Here is a 20,312-nt window from a genome sequence, read left to right on the forward strand (position 1 = left end):
AAAAACGATGTCTATGCCCCAAATTGTGCAGAACATAACTTCTTTTTCTTTTTTCCTATCCTATTTTAGATACTGCTAGCAATGTGAAAGGTAAGCATGGAAATGTTAATCTAAAAAGTAAATCTTGAAACAGTCATTTAGCTTTCAATTGCATTTTATTTTTATTCTGTAAACCAAAGCTAATATAAAAATAAAAATAAAAATAAAGCTAATAATAAACCAAATATAGTGCTTGGTAGCAGAGTTTTGCAATTTGGTGGAAGGGAGCGTAACAGTTGTTACTATTAACTAATTCTGTACTGGCAACCAGTGCAATAGAAAATAATTAAATCGTACATATGTTAGCTGAAATTAAAATGGCTGCACCTCAAAATGGCCCTTGTGCTGTTGGCTTTCGCCATTTGAGATTAGAATCGTAGGTGTGCTGAAATATGGTCACCATGCCATTTCTGCTCCAACTAAAGCACAAATGGGCAAGCATCTTACATATCTCTGTAGTTCTTGCCCAATCTTCGTTGGCATTCTGTTTTCGTTTCCACGTTTAATTACTATGAGTTCCGCAGTCTTATCTACACATTTACAAACAGTGGTCTCAATATCTACTAAGAATTGTAACTTAAACTGCAATGACTAGATCGAGGTTAGCGAAATTGTGAAGCCAACAATATATTACACTACATGTTTTTCTGCATCAAATGAACAGCTCATCGGCATGAGGAAGGGCCCAATACTTCCTTGCCTAACCCCATTCTTAACTCTATGTCTCATTTCTATATTCCATTCCCTCCACAATGAACATATTTTCTGGCCTTTTAGTACAGAGATACATTTAACAATGACAGTCAATGCATTCTGTGCCATTGAAACTTGACCCAGCATCCCTGCTTGCCGCTGGAATCATAGGTTGCAAAACTAGGCATAGATGGGGCCCTACCTCTATAAGCAAACTTGGCCACCATTTTTTTTAAAATGAAACTTTTATCTCTTGTTGTCTAATATTGTTGTTGCCCAGTTTGGTATGGCCTTTTCTCTCTCTGGCTGCCTACTCTGGGCCCTCTTCCTATGCCTTCCTGTGAGGCTAAGAACCTTGGGTCATATTTGAGTCCACCTCTCCTTCTCTCCTCACATCTCTGATGTCTCTAAGAAGTCAATATGTCAGCTGCACCTCCACAGAGGTATTGTGCCTTTCCTCACTTTCCCCAGAAGCTCACAGTCTCTAGACCTCTGGTCTTCTCTTGGCTGGACCACTGCAAAAGCCTCTTTCTAAATCGTCCTGCCTCTACTCTCCGTCCTCTACAGCTTATCCAGAACCGGACTGCGAGACTTGTTGTTGGTCTCAAGCCCAGGGATCCTTATCTCTCCAACACTGAAATCTCTTCACTGGCTCCCAGTGGTGGCAATGATCAAGTTCAAGACCATATGCATTGTCCACAAGGCTTTCTGGGGCCTGGGACTCCGCTCATCCACCTCCAACTCTCTGAGGGCCAGTCACTTTTCCAAGCAGAGGTAGGGGATAGATCTCCTTCTTCTGCTGTGGCCTCCCTCTGGAACAGCCTCCCTGTCTCTCTCAAATTTGAGCAGATCCATCCATGGTTCCCGAAGCAACTCAAGACCTTTCTATTCGCTTCCGCTTTCTCTCTTCCTCTCCCATGCTGATGACCCCTCTGGTCCATGCATTGGTCACCTGGTCACCCTTTGAACTTGGACCCAGGTCCCTGCATGTCCAGTTGCACCTAACACTGCCTCTTGGCTCCCCCAGCACTTTTGGCCTGCATCTGTAACCCTACAGTCCCCTCTCCTTGCGCTTAAGAGCCACCCGTTGGCTGCACTTTCCTTTACCTACACTGAGCCACTGGCTGGCTGCACCTTTGTTTACCTGCATGTTCCACCCCCCCCTTTTGGCACTTCTCCCCTTACTCTTCCCTGCACTTGTGTGATCTGAATGACACAAGGCCCTGTAAGATCATTGTTTGGCCCTCCCTCTGTCCCCCCTTGTCACACCTAAAAACACGTGCGTGCAGGCGCGTTATAATTGCCATGTCATATCATATCATATCATAAGACAAGTGTGAGATTTCAGTAGATCTCTCGTCTACAAACAAACCTTAAACTGGGCTATTTACATAAGATCAGCCAGGGCGACGTTATGCCAGGAACTCTATCTAACTGCTCTTAGAACAAAGACTACCGAGGTACCTTACATGTATCATTGACAGTTCTGGTTTCATATTCATTTATGGGCACTCGCCTGGATCTACAGACCTGATCCAGTGCAGTTCTATGTTTCACTTTTCTTAACCCACCATGTAGAACTGCATTTATGATGGGTTACTTTGCAACCAGTTTTGGACCATATTTTTTTTCAATGGAGGCAACATTTGTTGGGTGAATTCTTAACAATAAGGTGGCACAGCCTATTATTAGCATAGTTGATGGACTGCAAACCAAGCTATTCACAAGTCTTAGAGATGGATGAAGGGCAAATGGCACTTCTCATAGAATAATGAAAAAACATTTTCCTCTGTGACATTTGATCTCGTCCATGAAATTTGACACAAAGGGTGTTTTTTGAATTGGGTTTCAATGCACCACAAAGAAATACCCCTTGAGGTGTATAGATTGAAATGGTCTATTTTGAATGTCAAGCTTTTTGACACCCAGCTACCCTGTATCAGAAACTGGTGCAAACATTCTGAAGAGGGGATCCACCTAAAATTAGATATTCACTTTTTAAAATCCCCAAAACGGATGTCTGATTCATACCTTCTCAGTAGGTCTGGAGTAGTAGATTTGTGAACGACGCAGAGGTGTAGGATTTCCAACCATCGCCATCATTGACACTAACAGAATTAACACAATCAGCACAGAATATAAGGGCACTGGAAACATACACACCAGCAACAACACTCACAGATGCAACATATTCTACTGAGGAGCTGACGGTTCTGCTTACTTAATGAGTTTGCTTTAAGGTTATTGTATTGTTTATTCTGTTATGTTCTGTTCTCTGTTGCATTTGATGTAATCACCTTGGAGCGGCACCAATGACATTACTTCACTTTTTAAATAATTAAGCAAAGCAAACATATGCAAACACATTCCGCGCAAAATGCCATGGCGCATAGTAGGCAGATCCAACACTGAGGGACCATGGAGACTGAATGACTATGCATAGACACCCTTACACATACCCCAGTCACAAATACACAAACACACACACACATGCACAATAGGCACATAAAACATGCACAGAGAACAACACTCAAACAAAAAGTGTGCACCTGAAATCCAGTGGGAATTCAAGTGAGGACAATAAGCAGATATAAAACCCGCAAAAACTAATATGTGCTGCAGTATGTGCTTTAGCCTCTACCCCCTTTAACAAATATGTGATCAACCTCGCTGATGGCATACTTCACTCACAGAGGGATGCTCCTCGTCTTGGCATTAGTAAGAGGCCACTATTATATTTTGCTGACAACACGTGTTTAATCTCCTTAGCGCTCTTGGGTTTGAGAAGACAAATGGAGGCTTTTAAAGTACAAGGGACTTAAGTTGAATGACACAAAAATCGAAACAAAGTGTTTGTATCCACGGCAAAACAAGATTTGCCTGAATTACGATTGAAAGTCGATGGGTTTGACATCGAGCAGGTAACTAAATATGACTACCTAGGAATCAGATACTTGGGTAGTTGCAAATGCGCTGACTATGCAGAAAAATCAAGTGTGAAACTAGGAAGGACAGCTAATACCACTGCTGATACCATTTGCTTTATTACATGGTTTTGGGGTCCACTCCCCATCCATTGACATATACTGTATACAGCCAAGATCTGCAGAAATCTATGGAGCTGAACTATGGGGCTTGAAAATAATGCATTTAGCAGTGAAGGAAAACAACTCTTTAAGGAGGTTTCCAAACCTTCCTAAAATCACACCATCTGTACCCTTGAACATAGAAACTAACTTAAGGCTAATATCTGCGGTAATAGAATTCTAAACTCTCCCTCACTGGGTTTGTTTAGGGTCATCATCAATCCATGGGAAACATAGAAAGGCATTGATGGACCTTCTCTTGCAGGGGAGGGGGAGGGCAGTCCATCACTCCAGTAAGCATCTTAAATCTGCTGACATCGTTAGGATTGCAGCAGTTATGGCTAAATGCAAGCACCATATCAATAGTGGAGCCAAAACTATGTCAAAGCAATTACATCATGCATTTATCCACAAACATGCAAAGTCTCATTGCGAATGGTCTTCCGTGACACGCGTGTACTGGGCAATTAAGCAAGGACATGTCTATCTGGTTATTATTACAGCACCATTTGCCCCTTGCTTGTATATCCTTTGCTGGGCCTTTAGCTCAGTGGCCTAATGCATCCCTTACAGGGGCCTGTGTTTCTCCTAATGGTCGCAGGTTGAAATCTCTGCAGGTCCACTCAGCCATGCATCCTTCAGAGGTCAGTAAAATAAGTACCATTAAGTTGGGTAACAATATACATCTGGTATCTGCCCCTCTGGCGGTCAATGTGCACTCTACAAATACACCTGTTATGTTATACTAGACCACGATTAGGCATACTACCACATGCCGAGATTTTGAATTCTTGGAGTACATCACATACAAACATGTGCCCATTCTGCCCTAATCTGAAGGAAACATTGGCATTCCTAAAACCTATTATAAGAGAAAATGGCATACATAGTTTGTTGAAATGAAATACTGTAAATCAACAAATGCTATTGAGGTGGTTCCTGCGTGGTTGTGTGGTACAATAATGCATAAAGCATGACTAAGAAGGAAAATGATTGCAAACCCAACAAACTGCACGATCTTGGGGGCTGTTTAATATTTTAGAGATGTGTAATGTTTAATTTCTCATTTTTCATCTGAGGTATTAATGTTAAGATGCTATTTCTATGTATGTTTTATATGAACTGCAGCTAAGATGTATGATGTTATGTCCACACTATACACTGTATTTGTATTGGTATGTATTTGATTTTTATAGAGCGTTCAACAAAGCGCTTTAACAGCAAAAATAAAAATAACAATGCAAATTCATGAGATAAGGTAAAAATACAAGAACACTGTATTGCAGTGCTTCAAGATTTAGTTAGCCGTGCCTCAGACATCCCACATGAGCATGCACAAACAAATATACATACACACACACGGGCAGGGTGCACACATAAGCACACATACAACATATTTATTTATTTTATTTATTGTGCATTTGTAAGGCACTTATACTTCAAGTAAATTGTGTTTCAAAGCACTGACAGGGCAGCAGCGAGGGAACATGGGAATGAAATGCAAATATAACAATGAGAGATAGAGGTGGTTCTACTAGGCCTTGTGAGCATTCAGAATGTTCAAGTGCAGAGAGAGAGAGAAAGGATGAGGGATTGGGGGATTCATGCTAGGAGTACCATGGAGGGAAGTGCTAGGAAATAAGCAGCTGTTAAGTGACTTGGTGGGAGTGGTCAACTGCCAATAAATAAGTTAGTGCAGACCTGTGATAGCACAGGCAAGTGGGTGCCTAGGCGAGTGCTGGGACCAGGCGGAGGCTGAGGCAATTGGGTGTGGGTTGCCAGGACCCGGGTGGACACATAAGGGCCCAGACCACCAATCTCAGCAACTGTGGATTTAACAGAGGAGGGAGGGAAGGAGCAGTTGAAAAGGACAGTCTTGAGGAGTTTCCAGAATTTGAGGCGTTCCGGCTCAAGACAAAGAGGAGGGGGGCGAGGCTGTTCCATAGGAGGGAGGCAGTCGAGGAAAGAGATCGGCCACCAGCTCGCTGTTTAGCAAAGTGCTTGACACACAGAGAGTTGGTGCCGGAGGAACGTAGAGATCAGGAGGGAGAGTATTTAGTGAGAGCCAGTTGTAGATTGCTTTTCCCGGCACCCTGACAGCCTTATGGATGATGCAGTGGGATTTGAATTTGTTGCAGCAAGCAGGAGCCAGTGGAGAGAATGGAGGGCTGGAAAGATGCGGGCCCTGGGCTTGAGGCCAAGGATAAATTGTGCAGCCCTATTCTGGATTAGCTGGACGGGTTATAGAAAGGAAGAGGGTAGATCAAGGGAGGGGCTATTGCAGTTGTCTAGCTTAGAGAGCACCAGAGCTCTAGAGACATTGATCTTCTGGTGGGGAAGTGAGGAAAGGTAGGATTCCTTTGAGGAGGTGGAGTTGAAAGTGGGCCTTCTTGGCAAGGTCTTGAATGTGAATGAGGAAGGAAAGAGAAGAGTCCATGGTTTCTGGCTTCAGATGAAGGAGAAGGGGGAGAGCCCATGGAGGGTGGCCAGAGTGAGGGGAAGAAAGAGGTAGCAGGAGTCCCAATGGGAAGAATCTCAGTTTTGCTGGCATTGAGGCAGAGATCATTGGAGGCACACCAGGACTGGATGGCATATAGGCATCCAGGCATGATGGAGGAAGTAGGGAGAGGATCAGAGGGAAGATAAAGAAGAGCTGTGTGTCATCTGCATAACAATGGAAGTTATGGGGAAAAGGTGGATTTTAAGTGTGCAAGCAAAGCAAGATAGATGTTAAAGAGCCAGGGAGAAAGGTTGGAGCCCCAGGGGGTGCAGCAGGTGGAGATAGAGGTGGGGGAGGAGAAGGAGCCCAGAATAACTTGGGAAGGACAGTCATTGAGGAAGGAGGTCAGTCAGTCCAGTACCCGGACTGAAATACCTAGGGTATTGTGGAGCCGTTTTATGAGATTGGTGTGGTTGACTGTGTCAGAGGCAGAGGAGAGATCAAGAAGAATGAACAGCTGTAGAGTTAGAATCAAGAGTTGCAAGTAATTCTTCACAGGTGTGTGTCACATGTGACCTCAGACACACCTGCAACTTACTTACACACATCATTTTAATTTCTTACGTGCCAGCTGCCTACCACAGAACAGTCCCTTTTCTCTACTTCTTTCGGACCCCATGCATCCACACTGCACACTAGGAAGGAAGTAGGACGTTTTGAGAGTATCACATTTCAGTGGCCCATTCATGTAGACAATGAGCATGTCAGGGCTTTGAATGCTGAGCTCCCCCAATGCTGCAATCTGTTGCTATGAAAGGAGGTTGCAGAGGAGCACCTGATCTATCTGCAAGGACCAAGCCAGCAGACCCAATGGGTCAGGCCTGGTTCAGAGAGCGTTATTCCCCAGGCCGGCCTGGCTGATAGAGCCTGCATAGCAGTACAGGATTCCTAAAGGGAATGCATCAGTGAGTTTCTCTCTTTCTAGTTTCTTTTGGTGCTGTCTCCCCCACAATGGGGGACTGGCACAGCTTATTTGCCAATAATGGATGAGCCAACTCTAATGCAAAACACACACATAACATAAAATTAAAAAAAAACACAAATCAGCAAATAATCATTTCTTAAAATTAGTTAATTCCTAGGACAATTTAAAATATAGAAACACCTGGGGCCAGATTACAGAAATTTTGCTCCAATGCAAGGGCAAAGTTGCACGGTATTAGCACTAGGGCAAAGTTTGCCCAATTTTGAAAATACATGACAAGCGCAGTTTGGCATATTAAAACCACCAGGGCAAAAATTGCCCTAGTACAAAAAAGATGCATTTCTGCTGCCTTTTTGCACCTGGGCAAAGTTTGCCCTAGTGCTAATACGGAATGGTATTAGCACTAGGGCAAACTTTGCGCTGATGCAAAAATGCATCAAAAATGTGTCTTTTTTGTACTAGGGCAATTTTTGCCCTGGTGGTTTTAATATGCCAAACTGCGCTTGTCATGTATTTTCAAAATAGGGCAAACTTTGCCCTAGTGCTAATACCGTGCAACTCTGCACTTGCACCGGTGCAAAGTTTCAGTAATCTGGCCCCAGGAATGCAAATGTTAAGATACAAATACTCTATGTTAAGGTAATGCATTCGTCGTCTCCAAATCTTGGGAATGTCAATTACAAGGAGCTAAGTGTCTATTTCACTAAAACTAAGTTCATCACACTGAAAAAATAAACCTAAACTCACATTACATCACAACACTTCCTTTAAAAAACTGGTTGCTTGAATCAATGCTAAAGTGAAGCTTGTCAAGTTGTGAGTTAATGTTAATTTGAAGGGAGTCATTGATGAACAGAGCAAGATGAGACACATGGGTCCTCCACTACCATTTTTTAAAGAGGTGCTTTACACCAATGCAAAAGCACAAAAAGATTCTATGGGTGCGGCATGGAATCCATGATATTTTTTTACTATACAATAGTTTTTTGCATTTTTAATACATACTTTAGACTGTTTTGTAGGACTAATTGCCTTCAGTTTGGACTGAGGATTGTAGTCCAAAACCCATTTCCTTAGTGACTGGCCTTTCTACAGTTTAATTTCTGTGATTTGGGTTGTACATCTTTTTTCAGAGTCTTTCTGATAAGAGGGCCATTCAGCTTTAATTGGGACTGGGGATTATAATATATCCTAAAACAATCCTAAATAGGCCACTGCATCCTCAGCTCATGACGTCTCATATTGTGGCGAGGGACATGGAAAACCATGTCTTGAAAAAACATGTTTTACAATTAATTTGGGGATTTTTATGTCGGTCCTAAGTATCTTTGGTCTTCATGTAGTGTACAAACTAGGTGGGCATGCACACCAGTTCTGTTGGCATATGTGACATCATGAGCAGTAAATGCCAGTGACCAAGTTATAGGTTGTTTCACAATAGAATGGACAGGGTGATTGCTACTTAAGGATTCACAACTGGTGAATGTGTGAGTTTTTTGTTTGTTTTGACCTGCAACTATAAAATCCATTTGTCATGTCTTCACTACATTTGTCTGTTTTGTTTTTCAATAGGTAAATGCACCAACAACGTCACTTAAACCAACTGTTTTTAGTGCACATTGGCCTTGTCTGGTGGCAATGATTAAGAGGCATTTTGCTCAAGGATAATGGATGTATGTCCACTAGACATGGTCTGAGTCTATGTTGGGCGGTACCCTTTGCCAGGGCATGGCTTCTGGTCATACATGGGACACCTAAGTACCACTGGTTGGGTCCATTGTGCATGGCCTGTTGCCATGACCAGTTCCTACACTTCCCCAGGATACTTGGCTCAGGTGGAGGCATTCAGACATGCCTCATATTCCCCAAGTCACCTGACACAGGTCTCACCAAGACACTCAAATGACCATGTCCCATCATCTGCAACCATGATCAGTGGCATTTGTTCTCGGGGAATGGCCTTCGACTATGTCCCCTAGTCATCTGAAGTAAGAAATAGGAATGGCCTGTGGCCCTCCCCAGTGCCAACTTTGTCTCCATTGTGGGTCTAAGGGACAAATGGCTGTGGACATCTGCATTGGCCAGTGGCCAATTTATTTATTTATTTTATTTATACCACGCACAGGAGACGGGGGGGGGGGCACAACACAATACAACAGAAAACATAAATCAGAAAAGAATCACGGGGGAAAGAACAGGCTAGGGCAATCCGATGGTTTATTCAAATAAAAAGGTTTTCAACAAATATTCAAAGTGATGTTAGCTAGTACATGATCTAAGGTCCAGGGCAGGGGCATTGCAGATCCGTGGAGCAGCATACGGAAAAGATCTTTGCTCCACAAAGGTAAAATGAGTTCTCAGGGTTTCAAGGAGGCAGGTATTATTAGATCTCAAAACTCTGTGAGCCGCTACTCGCGAAATGTGGTTAGCCAAATACTTGGGAGCCTGCCCAAAGATGCAATTATGCTATACATGATACACATCATGCGATAGATGATTCGACTGCAGATAGGGTGCCAGTGTAAGGCTTTCCTAGCAGCTGTGACGTGTTCTCTCCTTTGCAGGCCTGCAACAATACCTACTGTGTTGTTTCGAATTACCTGTAAGCGGGTCAGGTCCTGTTTGGAGATACCAAGAAGAAGGCTGGAACAGTAATCCAGTTTGGCTCCTATAATTGCCCGTGCATATGTCAGGACATGCACAAAGGGTGAAGCATGTAGCCAGGCCCTGCTGCAGAATTGCCTCCATTTTGGGTCTATGCACCACTGGCATTCAACCATGCAAAGTGCCTTTCCCCTTTGTGCCTATTGCTGGCCGGTGGGCTTCCAATGGCCAAACTATGCACATATTCTCATTAACCTCAAGTTTAAATCCCCTTCTGCAGCTATCATCTCGGGGACGATGGGGCAGGTTCCTATGCTGGCAACTTTGGTGTTAAGTTGCTTCTCAAAATGAAACCCCACAACCTCATATTGTTCCCTTCCAAACGGGCTTGCAATTTCTTGACTTGGACTAAAATGAATCATTTCAGAGAGACTGTCTCAATGTATTGCATAGGGAGCATACCGCCAAAGTATCTGGTAACCGCAGATCTCCAGATAACCACTTGATTGGCCCTGAGTCATTTAATGTCAGTACTGGGTGTTCTCCTGCATTAAATATGATTTGATTGATATCACCTCTCAGAAGAATAGTTTCAAGGCTGATGTCATTGCTTTCATTTGGTGTTTTTAAAAACGTATGTAGTTCCTCACTTGACAGACCACAGGGGCTGAAGTGTCTTACAGACAATGCAAAGCTCCAGCTAGGAGGTGTTATCTGTCCCCTAAGTAACCATTTGTTCACAGATCAAATATACTCAGCTGGTATTGACCCCACAATATGTTTAGAAATCATGTTTGTATCCTGTGTTTTCTCAGCCTGGATAATTATACCTTAGGATGTAACACGATGATGTAAAGCCCCTTGTAGTTTTAGGGTTCAATGTTTAAACTGAGTTGAAAGCATCTTTGCCTGTATTATTATTCTAGATTTTGTACATCGTATTTTGTGTTCGAATGGTGTAATCTCTCTGATATATATTTTTAAAATTTTTATTGTTTCAAAGATAACACACAGGAGGCAGAACATAAATTGCTACATCATAACGTATCAGTACAATAAATACACACATTATTCAAAGCAAGTATATGTACAAGGATAGCAGACCAGAAAGGAAGAGAGAAGAAAGAGGCAAAGAAAGAATAGAGCAAAAGAAGAAAGAAATACAAATAAAAAGTGCAGCTAAAATTATAGATCATGAAATGCGCCCCAAATGTCATCATATCTGTGGTGCTGTTCCTTTGCATGAAAAAGCACTCTCTCCCGCCTAGAAATCAGCGACAAACTCAGCAGCCAATCATCCACATTGCGGCTGGTGTCACTCTTCCAGAATTCTAGGATATGTTTCTTAGCAACTAAGAGAGCTCTATAAGCCCAAAGGAGCTTACCAATAGACAGCCCAATACTGGAAGGAAACATATCCAGCACATCAATCAGCGTGACTCAGTCGAGAGATAGACACAAAACTAAATCCCTCTGTTGGAAAATCTCATGCCACATCTTGCAAGGAGACAAATATATATAGTAAGTAATCTGCTGTTCCTAATCAACCTTAAACCTAACTGGAACCCCACATATTTGGTTCCACTCAATGGCCCTCATTACAACCCAGGCGGTAAGTTCCCTACTTTACCACCATGGTGTAAACTCTGTTTACACCATGCTGGATGGTGGATTTACCGCCCCATTCCAAGGTGAGTGGGCGGTAAATCCCCATTCCCCATTTACCCTTCCCCATTCCCATTTTTGCCCCATAGGGCATAATGGGAGTGGGGAAGGCGCTAATTACGGCACCGTAAATTACGGTGCAGTAATTAGCACCAAGGCGGGTTAGCGCCTTGCATTTTAACGCCTGCTAAAAGCAGGCGTTAAAATGGTAATCAGGCGTTAAGGGTTAACGGCGCTGACGGCGCCGTTAAACCCTTAACGCCTGGGTTGTAATGAGGCCCAATATCTGTCAATATATGCCCTAAGTCTCTGTGATTTTTTAAGGGTGCATTATCCCCTAAAATGGGATGGTTTTCTATTTGAAACGTGTATTTGTATTTGTTTTGTATTTCTATTGGGCCTCATTACACGTTAGGCGGTAAGGGTTTACCGGTACCGGTAAGGGCACAGGTACCGGTAAACCCTTACCGCCTTACTACGAGTTCCCTTTGCTGGACCCGACCTTAACGGCTGGTTTTACCAGCTGTTAAAGTAGGGTGCCGCAAAGGGATCTCGGTGCTAATTACGGTACCGCAATTTGCGGTACCGTAATTAGCTCCTTCCCCATTCCCATTATGCCCTATGGGGGCAAAAATGGGAATGGGGAAGTGCCTTGGTGAATGGGGAATTACCGCCCCCGCTCACCTTGGAGTAGGGCGGTAATTCCGCCATCCACCAAGGCGGACACAGTAAAAAACCGGCGGCAACCATGGCGCTAATAGCGCCATGGTTACCGCCTACCGTGTAATGAGGCCCATTGAATTTTTACAGCGCTTGATGCCTAAGCACTGAACAAAGTAACCAATGGTACAATAACATGAGCAAGTCAAAACATATCCAATAGATTAATGGGAGAGAAAGTGGGTTTTAAGGCAAGACTTAAAGAGGGGAAACACAAAGAGAGAGGAAGCGAGTTCCAATTTTTGGAGAAAGCAGAGCAAGAGCGGAAGCGGGATGGTGCCCATGAGGCGTGGGGTCAACTAAGAGAAAAGGGCTTGGGAGCAGTGCGAGAGGGCTGGAGAATGGAAAGCGACTAAAGGAGAGAGGTATGGAGGAGCGAGGTCATGGAGGCACTTAAAAACAATACAAAGGAAGTTGAAAAGTAAGTGGAATTCAAAAGAGCCAGTGTAGAGAGTGTAGAGCAGAAGTGGTAAAGTTGTGGGGGTAGGGGGTAAAGAGTGCAAAGTACCTGAATTGATGACTGATAGTGAAAGCTGAGGGGAGCAAAGTGAGACACTGGGAGACCACCAAGGAGACAAGAACAATAAAACAGTTTGAAGATAACAAGTAAGGAGATAAGAAGTTTAGTAGAAGAAAAAATAGGGGACTACCCAGCTTTTTGAACATTAAAAAATTGGAAACAACAGGAGCGAGAGATAGAGGAGATATGAGCAGAAGCGAAAAATGAAGAAGCGGGTTGTATTTCCTGGGAGAGTGAGCTTTGTCTCTAGATGGAATGTCCTTTCTATAGAGAGTGTGCTCTATGTCTTGAGGGAATTCTGCAGTGAGAATGTGCTGTTCTCTCTTTAGAATTCATTATCCCTATGGTTCTCTGAAATTATTTCATTGGTTTTGAAAGAGCTTGCGCTATGGAGTGTGCTATTGCCTAGGGCTCTTTTGAGGGTCTGTTTTTCTCTTAGAGAGTGTGCTCTATCTCTAAAGGGTGCTTTCATCTCCAGTAATTTATATCTCTAGAGTGATTATTTCATCTAGTCCATCTTCTAAGAGAGGGTGTTTTTCTCCTAGAGATATTTTAATTTTTTTTTATTTTATTATGTTTTGATCAAAACTATGATCTTTCACAAAATAGAGAATCTGACTTAATTAATAGAATACCATTTTTCAATCACATACATGTGTACAAAAGATGGGGGAATAAACAAGATACAAATTGTGGAATTCTTAAGATCCTTATATAAATCTTAAAAATACATTTATATTAAATCTTTGCTGATGTAGAATAGTACTAAAATACAGTACACATTTTCCAAGTACATAAAAAAGCAAAAAAGGCAAAATACTACTATTAATGTCAACATTACCACTCTTTAAGTAACAGATATTCCATAAAATCAACCAATTTAATGATACCCAATACATGTAACATCCTAATTATCTCAATAATGAAAAAAGTGCATGCCCTGCATTCATACGATCCCACATTTCTTCTTCATTATCATCTGAACCCATTCTAAAGAAGCAACCCAAATATTTTGTTCTAAACTCTATCAGCAATGGACATTCCTCGAAAATGTGCTTCAAGGTTTGAATAGCATCAGCACACTTACGGAAGGAACAAGTGTTATCGAACCCATTTCTATCTTTACAGCAGATGAATACATTTAAGTGGAAGCGCAGAAATGGATCTCTTGTAAGGGGACAGGAAAATTGAGTAAGATATTTTGGTAGTGAACCCAGTGGTTTATCTATTTTTAGGAATGAGGAATGCACTTTATAGGAACTAGTTAAAGCAATTGTGTCAATCCAATCCATTTACTTCACTTTCTTTTATACCCCAACAGGATTGTCACCATATCATCCATCCATTCCCACAATGTTCAATCATAAACGATATTGTAGCTTTGATTATATTTACTACATTTGGTATTTCATTATATATTTCCACATTGAGAACTTCACACAGAGTGGTTTTCTTTGGGGAATAGATTTTTCTCATAAGTGAAGCTAATCTAAGCGTATACCGTGCCTGTGGTGAGGTTAGCCCTAAGTCATACCTGAGCTGGGTCAAAGGTGAAGAATTTGGGAGACCCAAGACATGTTTCCATATCCAACCTTCCATCCACTCCCAAGGCAGATAAGGAGCATCTGCCGCTATTTCCAGGAGGACTGTCAGAAGCAGCCAGTATTGAGAGCTAGAGAGTTGCTGGTGCGGCTTGACGGTCATAGAGGGTTCTTTCCTCTAGTCCTGTGGCATGCTTCTTGCTTCATGTATTGTAAGCTGCGAGCTGTGGATAAGGCTGCTGTTATGGCTCTGACTGGAGATCGGCGTTCGGTGACTGGAGCTGCTGAATTCTCCTGAACGTGTTAGGAACTGGTGCCCGTGCTGGCGAGTTGAAGGTATTTGTTATGTTATGTTATTTAATTTGTAAAGCGCGCCAGGTACCCTAGGGCTTAAGGGCGCTGAAACAAAAAAGGACAAAACATTCAAGGAAACGACAGGGAAGATAATGGTATAGATCGGGAGGAGACAGGATTCCGAAGAAAAAGGAGGTGGCAATGAAAAATTAAAAGAACGGGGCCATTTTAAGTCCCTTCTTGAACACTTCTGTCGAAGTTGTGGCTCGTAGCAAGGGGGTGAGAGAGTTCCAGGACTGAGGTGCTGCAGACACAAATGCAGCATCTCTTGATTTCTTCAGCTTGAGACGAGGAACCAAAGGGTATAGGATTCATCGGATCTAAGATTTCTGATGTTTTGCTTGGGGATAATGAGTTCTTTCAGGTAGGCCGGCATGGTGCCATGCACATATTTATGTGTGATAAGAAGCAATCTGAATGAAACCCTGGCCTGAACCGGGAGCCAATGCAGGCTTCTACGCGCCTCTAAAACAATGATTTACATTGTAAGTGTGGCCTGGCCTGATAACGTGGCGAGAGGTGAGAGGTGAAAAGTGTGGACAAAGCAAAGCGGATGAGGTGAGCTGCGAACCAGTTTTTGGAACTTGTTTTGGAACTTTTTGTAAGTCTGTTGCTTGCCCACTTGCCCACCTGCCTGCCCATTTCCTTGCTCACTCCCTGCACACTTACCCGCTAATAGTCAAAAGCGAATGGTGGGGCTCGAGAGGAGCTCAAGAGGAGCTAGAGTACTGCGTATGTAAACAACCGGAGGCTGAGAATTATTTTTGCTATTCTTAAAGCTGTAGCACTCTACTCTGATTTCAAAAGGTAAATTGCACACTTCTGGGACGCTGATTATACTGACATTTGATATTGGACAGTGATTGCAAACATTGTGAGGCTGGGAGACTGCGGGCTGGGTGCCTTTGAACCTGCACTCACAAAGGGTCACGAAGAGAAGGATTTGAACCGATTGTGACTGTACACCGGTGTAGATGGGGAATCTGAAATCTGGTCATTGGGAAGGGGTATATTTAAAACGCAGAATGCCATCTATTAAAAATAACACAATACCAAAATATAACTTACAAAACCAGAAAGGAAAAACCCAAGTTCAAGAAATGGGCATATCCTGTGGTGTAACAACTAATGCTGACCCAAACAGGAAAACTAAAAAGTTAACGCCATTAAATACTGGGGCAATAACGGACTTCTTCCCAGTGAATCCAGAGCCTGAAATTAACTCAACTGTGCCAGAAGAAGTGGAGCCCACGGTTCGAGGTGGTAGCAACCCCCTGGACATTACTAACCTTGGGACATTCATAACAATTCTCTGCTTGAGCTATGTCTCAATATGCAGAGGCAGATGACCCCAGCACCTGCTAAATTGATTGACACTAATTTAGAAGACCAGCAAACGAGAATGTGAACGAGTCTCTCATTCCTGCTCTGCCACTCGACTATCAGCTTCACCTAAACCGTTGATTCATCTACCTCCAATGACCTCCGGAACTGCATTGGAAGCATCCAGTGATTCTTTCCCGTGCACATCTGATGTGGAGGAGCTACAGTCCTCAATGGCAGCATTGAGATTTGCCCTAAACATTTTACTGAAGATGTGTGGCCGTATCTTGGAAAATACGAACAATCTGATCCCAGACAACGTCTCAGTCTGTAAATGTAGCAAGGAGGTGGAATACAACTTATCTGAAGCGGTATGAATCATTGAGGATCCGGAGATTAATCTAGAGCCAATTGCCACCCTGAAAGCAGCAGATGATTCTGTGACATTTATTTCATGGAAACAACGCAGAATGGCAGCAAATAATAAAAAAACGTGTGAAGTTGCATCACCAATATCTGAAACATGTTTGCCGGATAAACGATCAAAGAAATCCAAGAAAAGGGTGGTACAAGCCAAAAAACGTAGAGCCAATGGTGAGGGTAGTGTCACCAGTTGGCTCCTCAATAATAAAGGGAACAAACTTTCGGATGAGGTAGCGCACTTGATTCTGTGCCACCGCAATCCCAGTGTGAAGAGAATAGTAATTGCTCAGCACCAAATGAGAGTCTAAGGTCAATCCCTACACTGACGGAGGGTATGACACCAACGGGTGCAAAGAAAGTAAACACATCAGATCCATTTAACAATCGAATATGCTTAATCAAGAATGTATATCAAGAAAGCGAAAATAAATGGCTAACTAGAACTGAATTTTTTATCAGACTGCACGCAGTGCCCCAATTGAGAGTATTGAAATCAGATGACTTTGAATTTGCGGAGCCATTAAAGGGAAAAAAACCCTAATGTGTCAGCAATACATTCCAAATTCTTAGCAACAGAACAACTAATGCAAATCCATAAGGAGAATCTCTTGGCGGTCGATGTCGAATTGGATGTGGACTTGGACCAAGTAGATCCAAATTGGCCCAAAAAAGATGAACAAGAGACCAAGATAGGTTCTAGCTTACCCAGCCTCCCAATTGGGAAGGAGATTGGGATGTATGAAATCCCAAACATATTCAAATGGCTGGATGAAACTCTACCTGAAGTTGTGCTAAAACACTGAGAATTGTTAATTGTTTCATGGAACTGCAGGGGCTTTTCTCATTTATTTTGTTCCATAGGCTCACTGTCTCATATTACAAATCACACATGTATATGCTTGCAGGAAACCTGGTTAATGTTCCCTATGATACTTGACAGTTTTTTGATATATCAATCAATGGCCAAAAGGGTTGTACCGGGCAGGCCCTAAGGGGAACTACTTATTGGTGTAGCTCACACAGTAAAGTCTTTCTGCATAACCACTGAGTTAGATGAGAACTTATTTGCGGTTAAATTGGAAAGCCTTTATAAGGGCGACTTAGAAAGAAGCTTATTCATCAATTTATATAATCCGCCAGGGGCTATTCTCAGAGAGCACCTTCAGAATGCCATGCACGAGCTCCTAACACAGTAGTCTATTAGCACTGGGAATAGAGAGGTGGTAATTATGGGTGACTTTAATTGCCACATGATTGGGATGGATGGGACTTCGACAAATCCTAATCTAAAAACGAAGTGCTCAATGACCCATGCTGAAAGTAATCCCGAGGGCCCATCTCGGTTGAAATTCTTTGATTCTGTGATTGTGAAATGGTGAACAGGAGAACCAAAAATGATTACCCTGGCCATTATACCTGGAAAAGTGGCAAATCTCAAAGTACATTGTATTTGTTGGTTGTTACGCTCACCTGGCTCCCACAGGGGCATCGATCGGACCCGGACAGTTGCGGTCTCCTCCAACGTGAAGCGTAGTGCAGAGATGACAGACTGGACTCGCCTGCCTAATCTCGTCTGCTTGACCCATAGAAGTATTCTCCTTATGTTTTTGAATGATGAGCTCTCCATCCTGCGTGGAATGCAGGGGTGGTAGATACCAGTTACTTCACTGGTTCAAAGGCGTTGGAAGAGTTCCGGATGAATATTGACTCCGAGGTTCCTGGCGAGAACCCGTAAGTATAAAGTCCAAAGAGTTCAATATGTCCGATGTTCACTCGTGTCCCATTCCCTTCTTGTTTTGCAGCTGGGTCCAAGAGAAGATTGTCTTGTGGCAGCTGATGGCGTTCAGGTAAGAGTCTGTATTACCCAACACTGTCCGGTAAAAGATGCGTGTATTTAACTTGTTGTTTTCTCTCTCCTTACAGGTGCGGTGCAAGAAGTTGCGGGAAATTAAAGAATAATGCCTGCGGTGATAAATCAGGTAAGTCCATGGTGGTGAAAAAGAGATTGTATTTGTTGGCTCTCTCGGCTCACCTTATATTTCTTTTGTCCCCTAGATGCTGGAGTTTGGCGAAGAAAATGATGGAGGCAGCGCCGAATCGTAAAATGCTGTGAGGACTGATGAGTATGGCACGGCGCTGCAGCTGGCGATGCGACGCGAGCAGAAATAATGTCCTTTCCAAATTCGAAGACGTGATGGATCCGGAATCAGGTAAGGAATTAAATAATGTCCGTGTTCTAACCTTTCCTTCTTCTTTCCTCTTTTTCTAGGAGCTCTGGACTTGAGGCGGGCGTGGTAGAAGACTGGATGCTGACTGCAGGCACGGTGAGTGTTACGCTGCTGGATGCAGAATAATGCGAAGCATGTGCTGCTGTTCGGGCGTGGTTTAAATAGCCTTCAAAGTAGTCCCAGGTAAGAAGTTCCCCCAGAACCACACCCGAGTAAAAATAGTCCCTGAAGTAAAGTAGTCCCATTCAGGCCTCACGTTGGCTTGACTTCATTGCAGCATGGTCTGCATGAGGTAAGTAATGTACATGAGCATGGCGCCTATGGCGCCAGGACTGATTTCCTCTATGAGCCTGGTGCCAATGGCGCCAGGACTGTACCCAGACAGCCCTAGCCGGGGCTGCTGGGCTTTTAGTAAGCACCTGGATGCCTGCTCCCAGGGCTGATGGGCTTGGTCCGGATGCCTGGGGGTAGGCATCATGACATTAGTCCAGCGATGGCATCTCGACTAAAGGATTTTAAGGTCAACTCCAATTATTGGAGTGACCATGACTCGCTATCATTAACACTGGAGATTGGCAAAAGTTTCCCCTATTTTAAATCGATGGGAACCTGAATAATAATCATGCTGGAACACATATCTGCTGGTTGAAGAATAACATTGAGAAAGCAGCTGTCACATTATATGGAGAACATATCAATTTAATTATATGTCAGTCCATGCAATAGAAAAATGGATAAGTACATTTACTACCAGCCATGCTGTCACTCCAGTAGGAATGATAAGCTGTGAGTCAAATAAGAAAAACCGCTATGATAGATATATAAGAGATGCCAAAAGAACATTAAGAGGGATATTTGTAAGGCAAAAAACACGAGTGCTACTTACGAGATCTTTCATCAAATAGCCAGGTTATTAAAAATCAATATAGGGCTAAGCTTAAAGCCAAGAGAAATCAGGAGAACATTTCTCTTTGGCAGAAAGCAATATATGCACTATGTTCTAAAAATACCAGAAGTGTCTGGGAATTACTCGGGGAGGCAAGGGGATCAAGAAAAACCCAGATGAATAATCCCATTGGTGAGCAAAAAGGGTAAGCTTCCTAAAAAATCACAAAAACCAGTAAATTCCTGTAGATACGGAGCTAGAATTTCCCATTAAATCACACCCACGTTTTGAAATAACCTATGAACAAATACTCATTACGATCAAGGGCCCCAGCCCAAACAGACTTGCGGATGTTTTGATTAAAAGCAGACTAGAATTTTGACCTGGGTTATTAGAGATCCTGTTCGGTAAAGTATTAGCAGATGGAAAAATACCAACATCCTGGCAGACAGCGATATTGATCCCTATATATAAAAAAGGGAACGAAATGGATCCAGGTAACTATAGGCTGTTATCCATGCTTGACTGTATGGATAAACTATTTGCTACTTTATTGTTGAAAGAGTTACAAGCATGGGTGGAGGATACTGGGGTATTGAGTCACTTTCAATGTGGATTCAGACACGGATACTCTACTAATTATAATCTGGTAATCTTTGATATCTGCGTACAAGAGCAAAAACTAAGGCATACCACCGCTATATGCCCTGTACGTAGACTTCAAAGCTGCCTTTGATCTGAACCCAAGAGAAAAAATGTGGTTAAAATTAAAATCTATGGTCTGCCCTCTAGGATTCTTATATTA

General features: G+C 42.9%; 1 protein-coding gene across 17 annotated transcripts in view; it reads left to right on the forward strand.

The window, feature by feature from the left end:
- The window catches only part of LOC138491330 (E3 ubiquitin-protein ligase TRIM15-like), a 362,853-nt gene that overhangs the window by 68,005 nt on the left and 274,536 nt on the right, over window positions 1-20,312 (forward strand). For all 17 annotated transcript variants that reach the window (XM_069617789.1, XM_069617794.1, XM_069617791.1 and 14 more), the window contains exon 4: window positions 70-90. In XM_069617789.1, coding sequence (XP_069473890.1) covers window positions 70-90 — 21 coding nt within the window. The remainder of the gene's footprint in view (window positions 1-69; window positions 91-20,312) is intronic.

Source organism: Ambystoma mexicanum, chromosome 10 (assembly GCF_040938575.1).
Source record: "Ambystoma mexicanum isolate Mex_15411 chromosome 10, UKY_AmexF1_1, whole genome shotgun sequence".
Classification (NCBI taxonomy): domain Eukaryota; kingdom Metazoa; phylum Chordata; class Amphibia; order Caudata; family Ambystomatidae; genus Ambystoma; species Ambystoma mexicanum.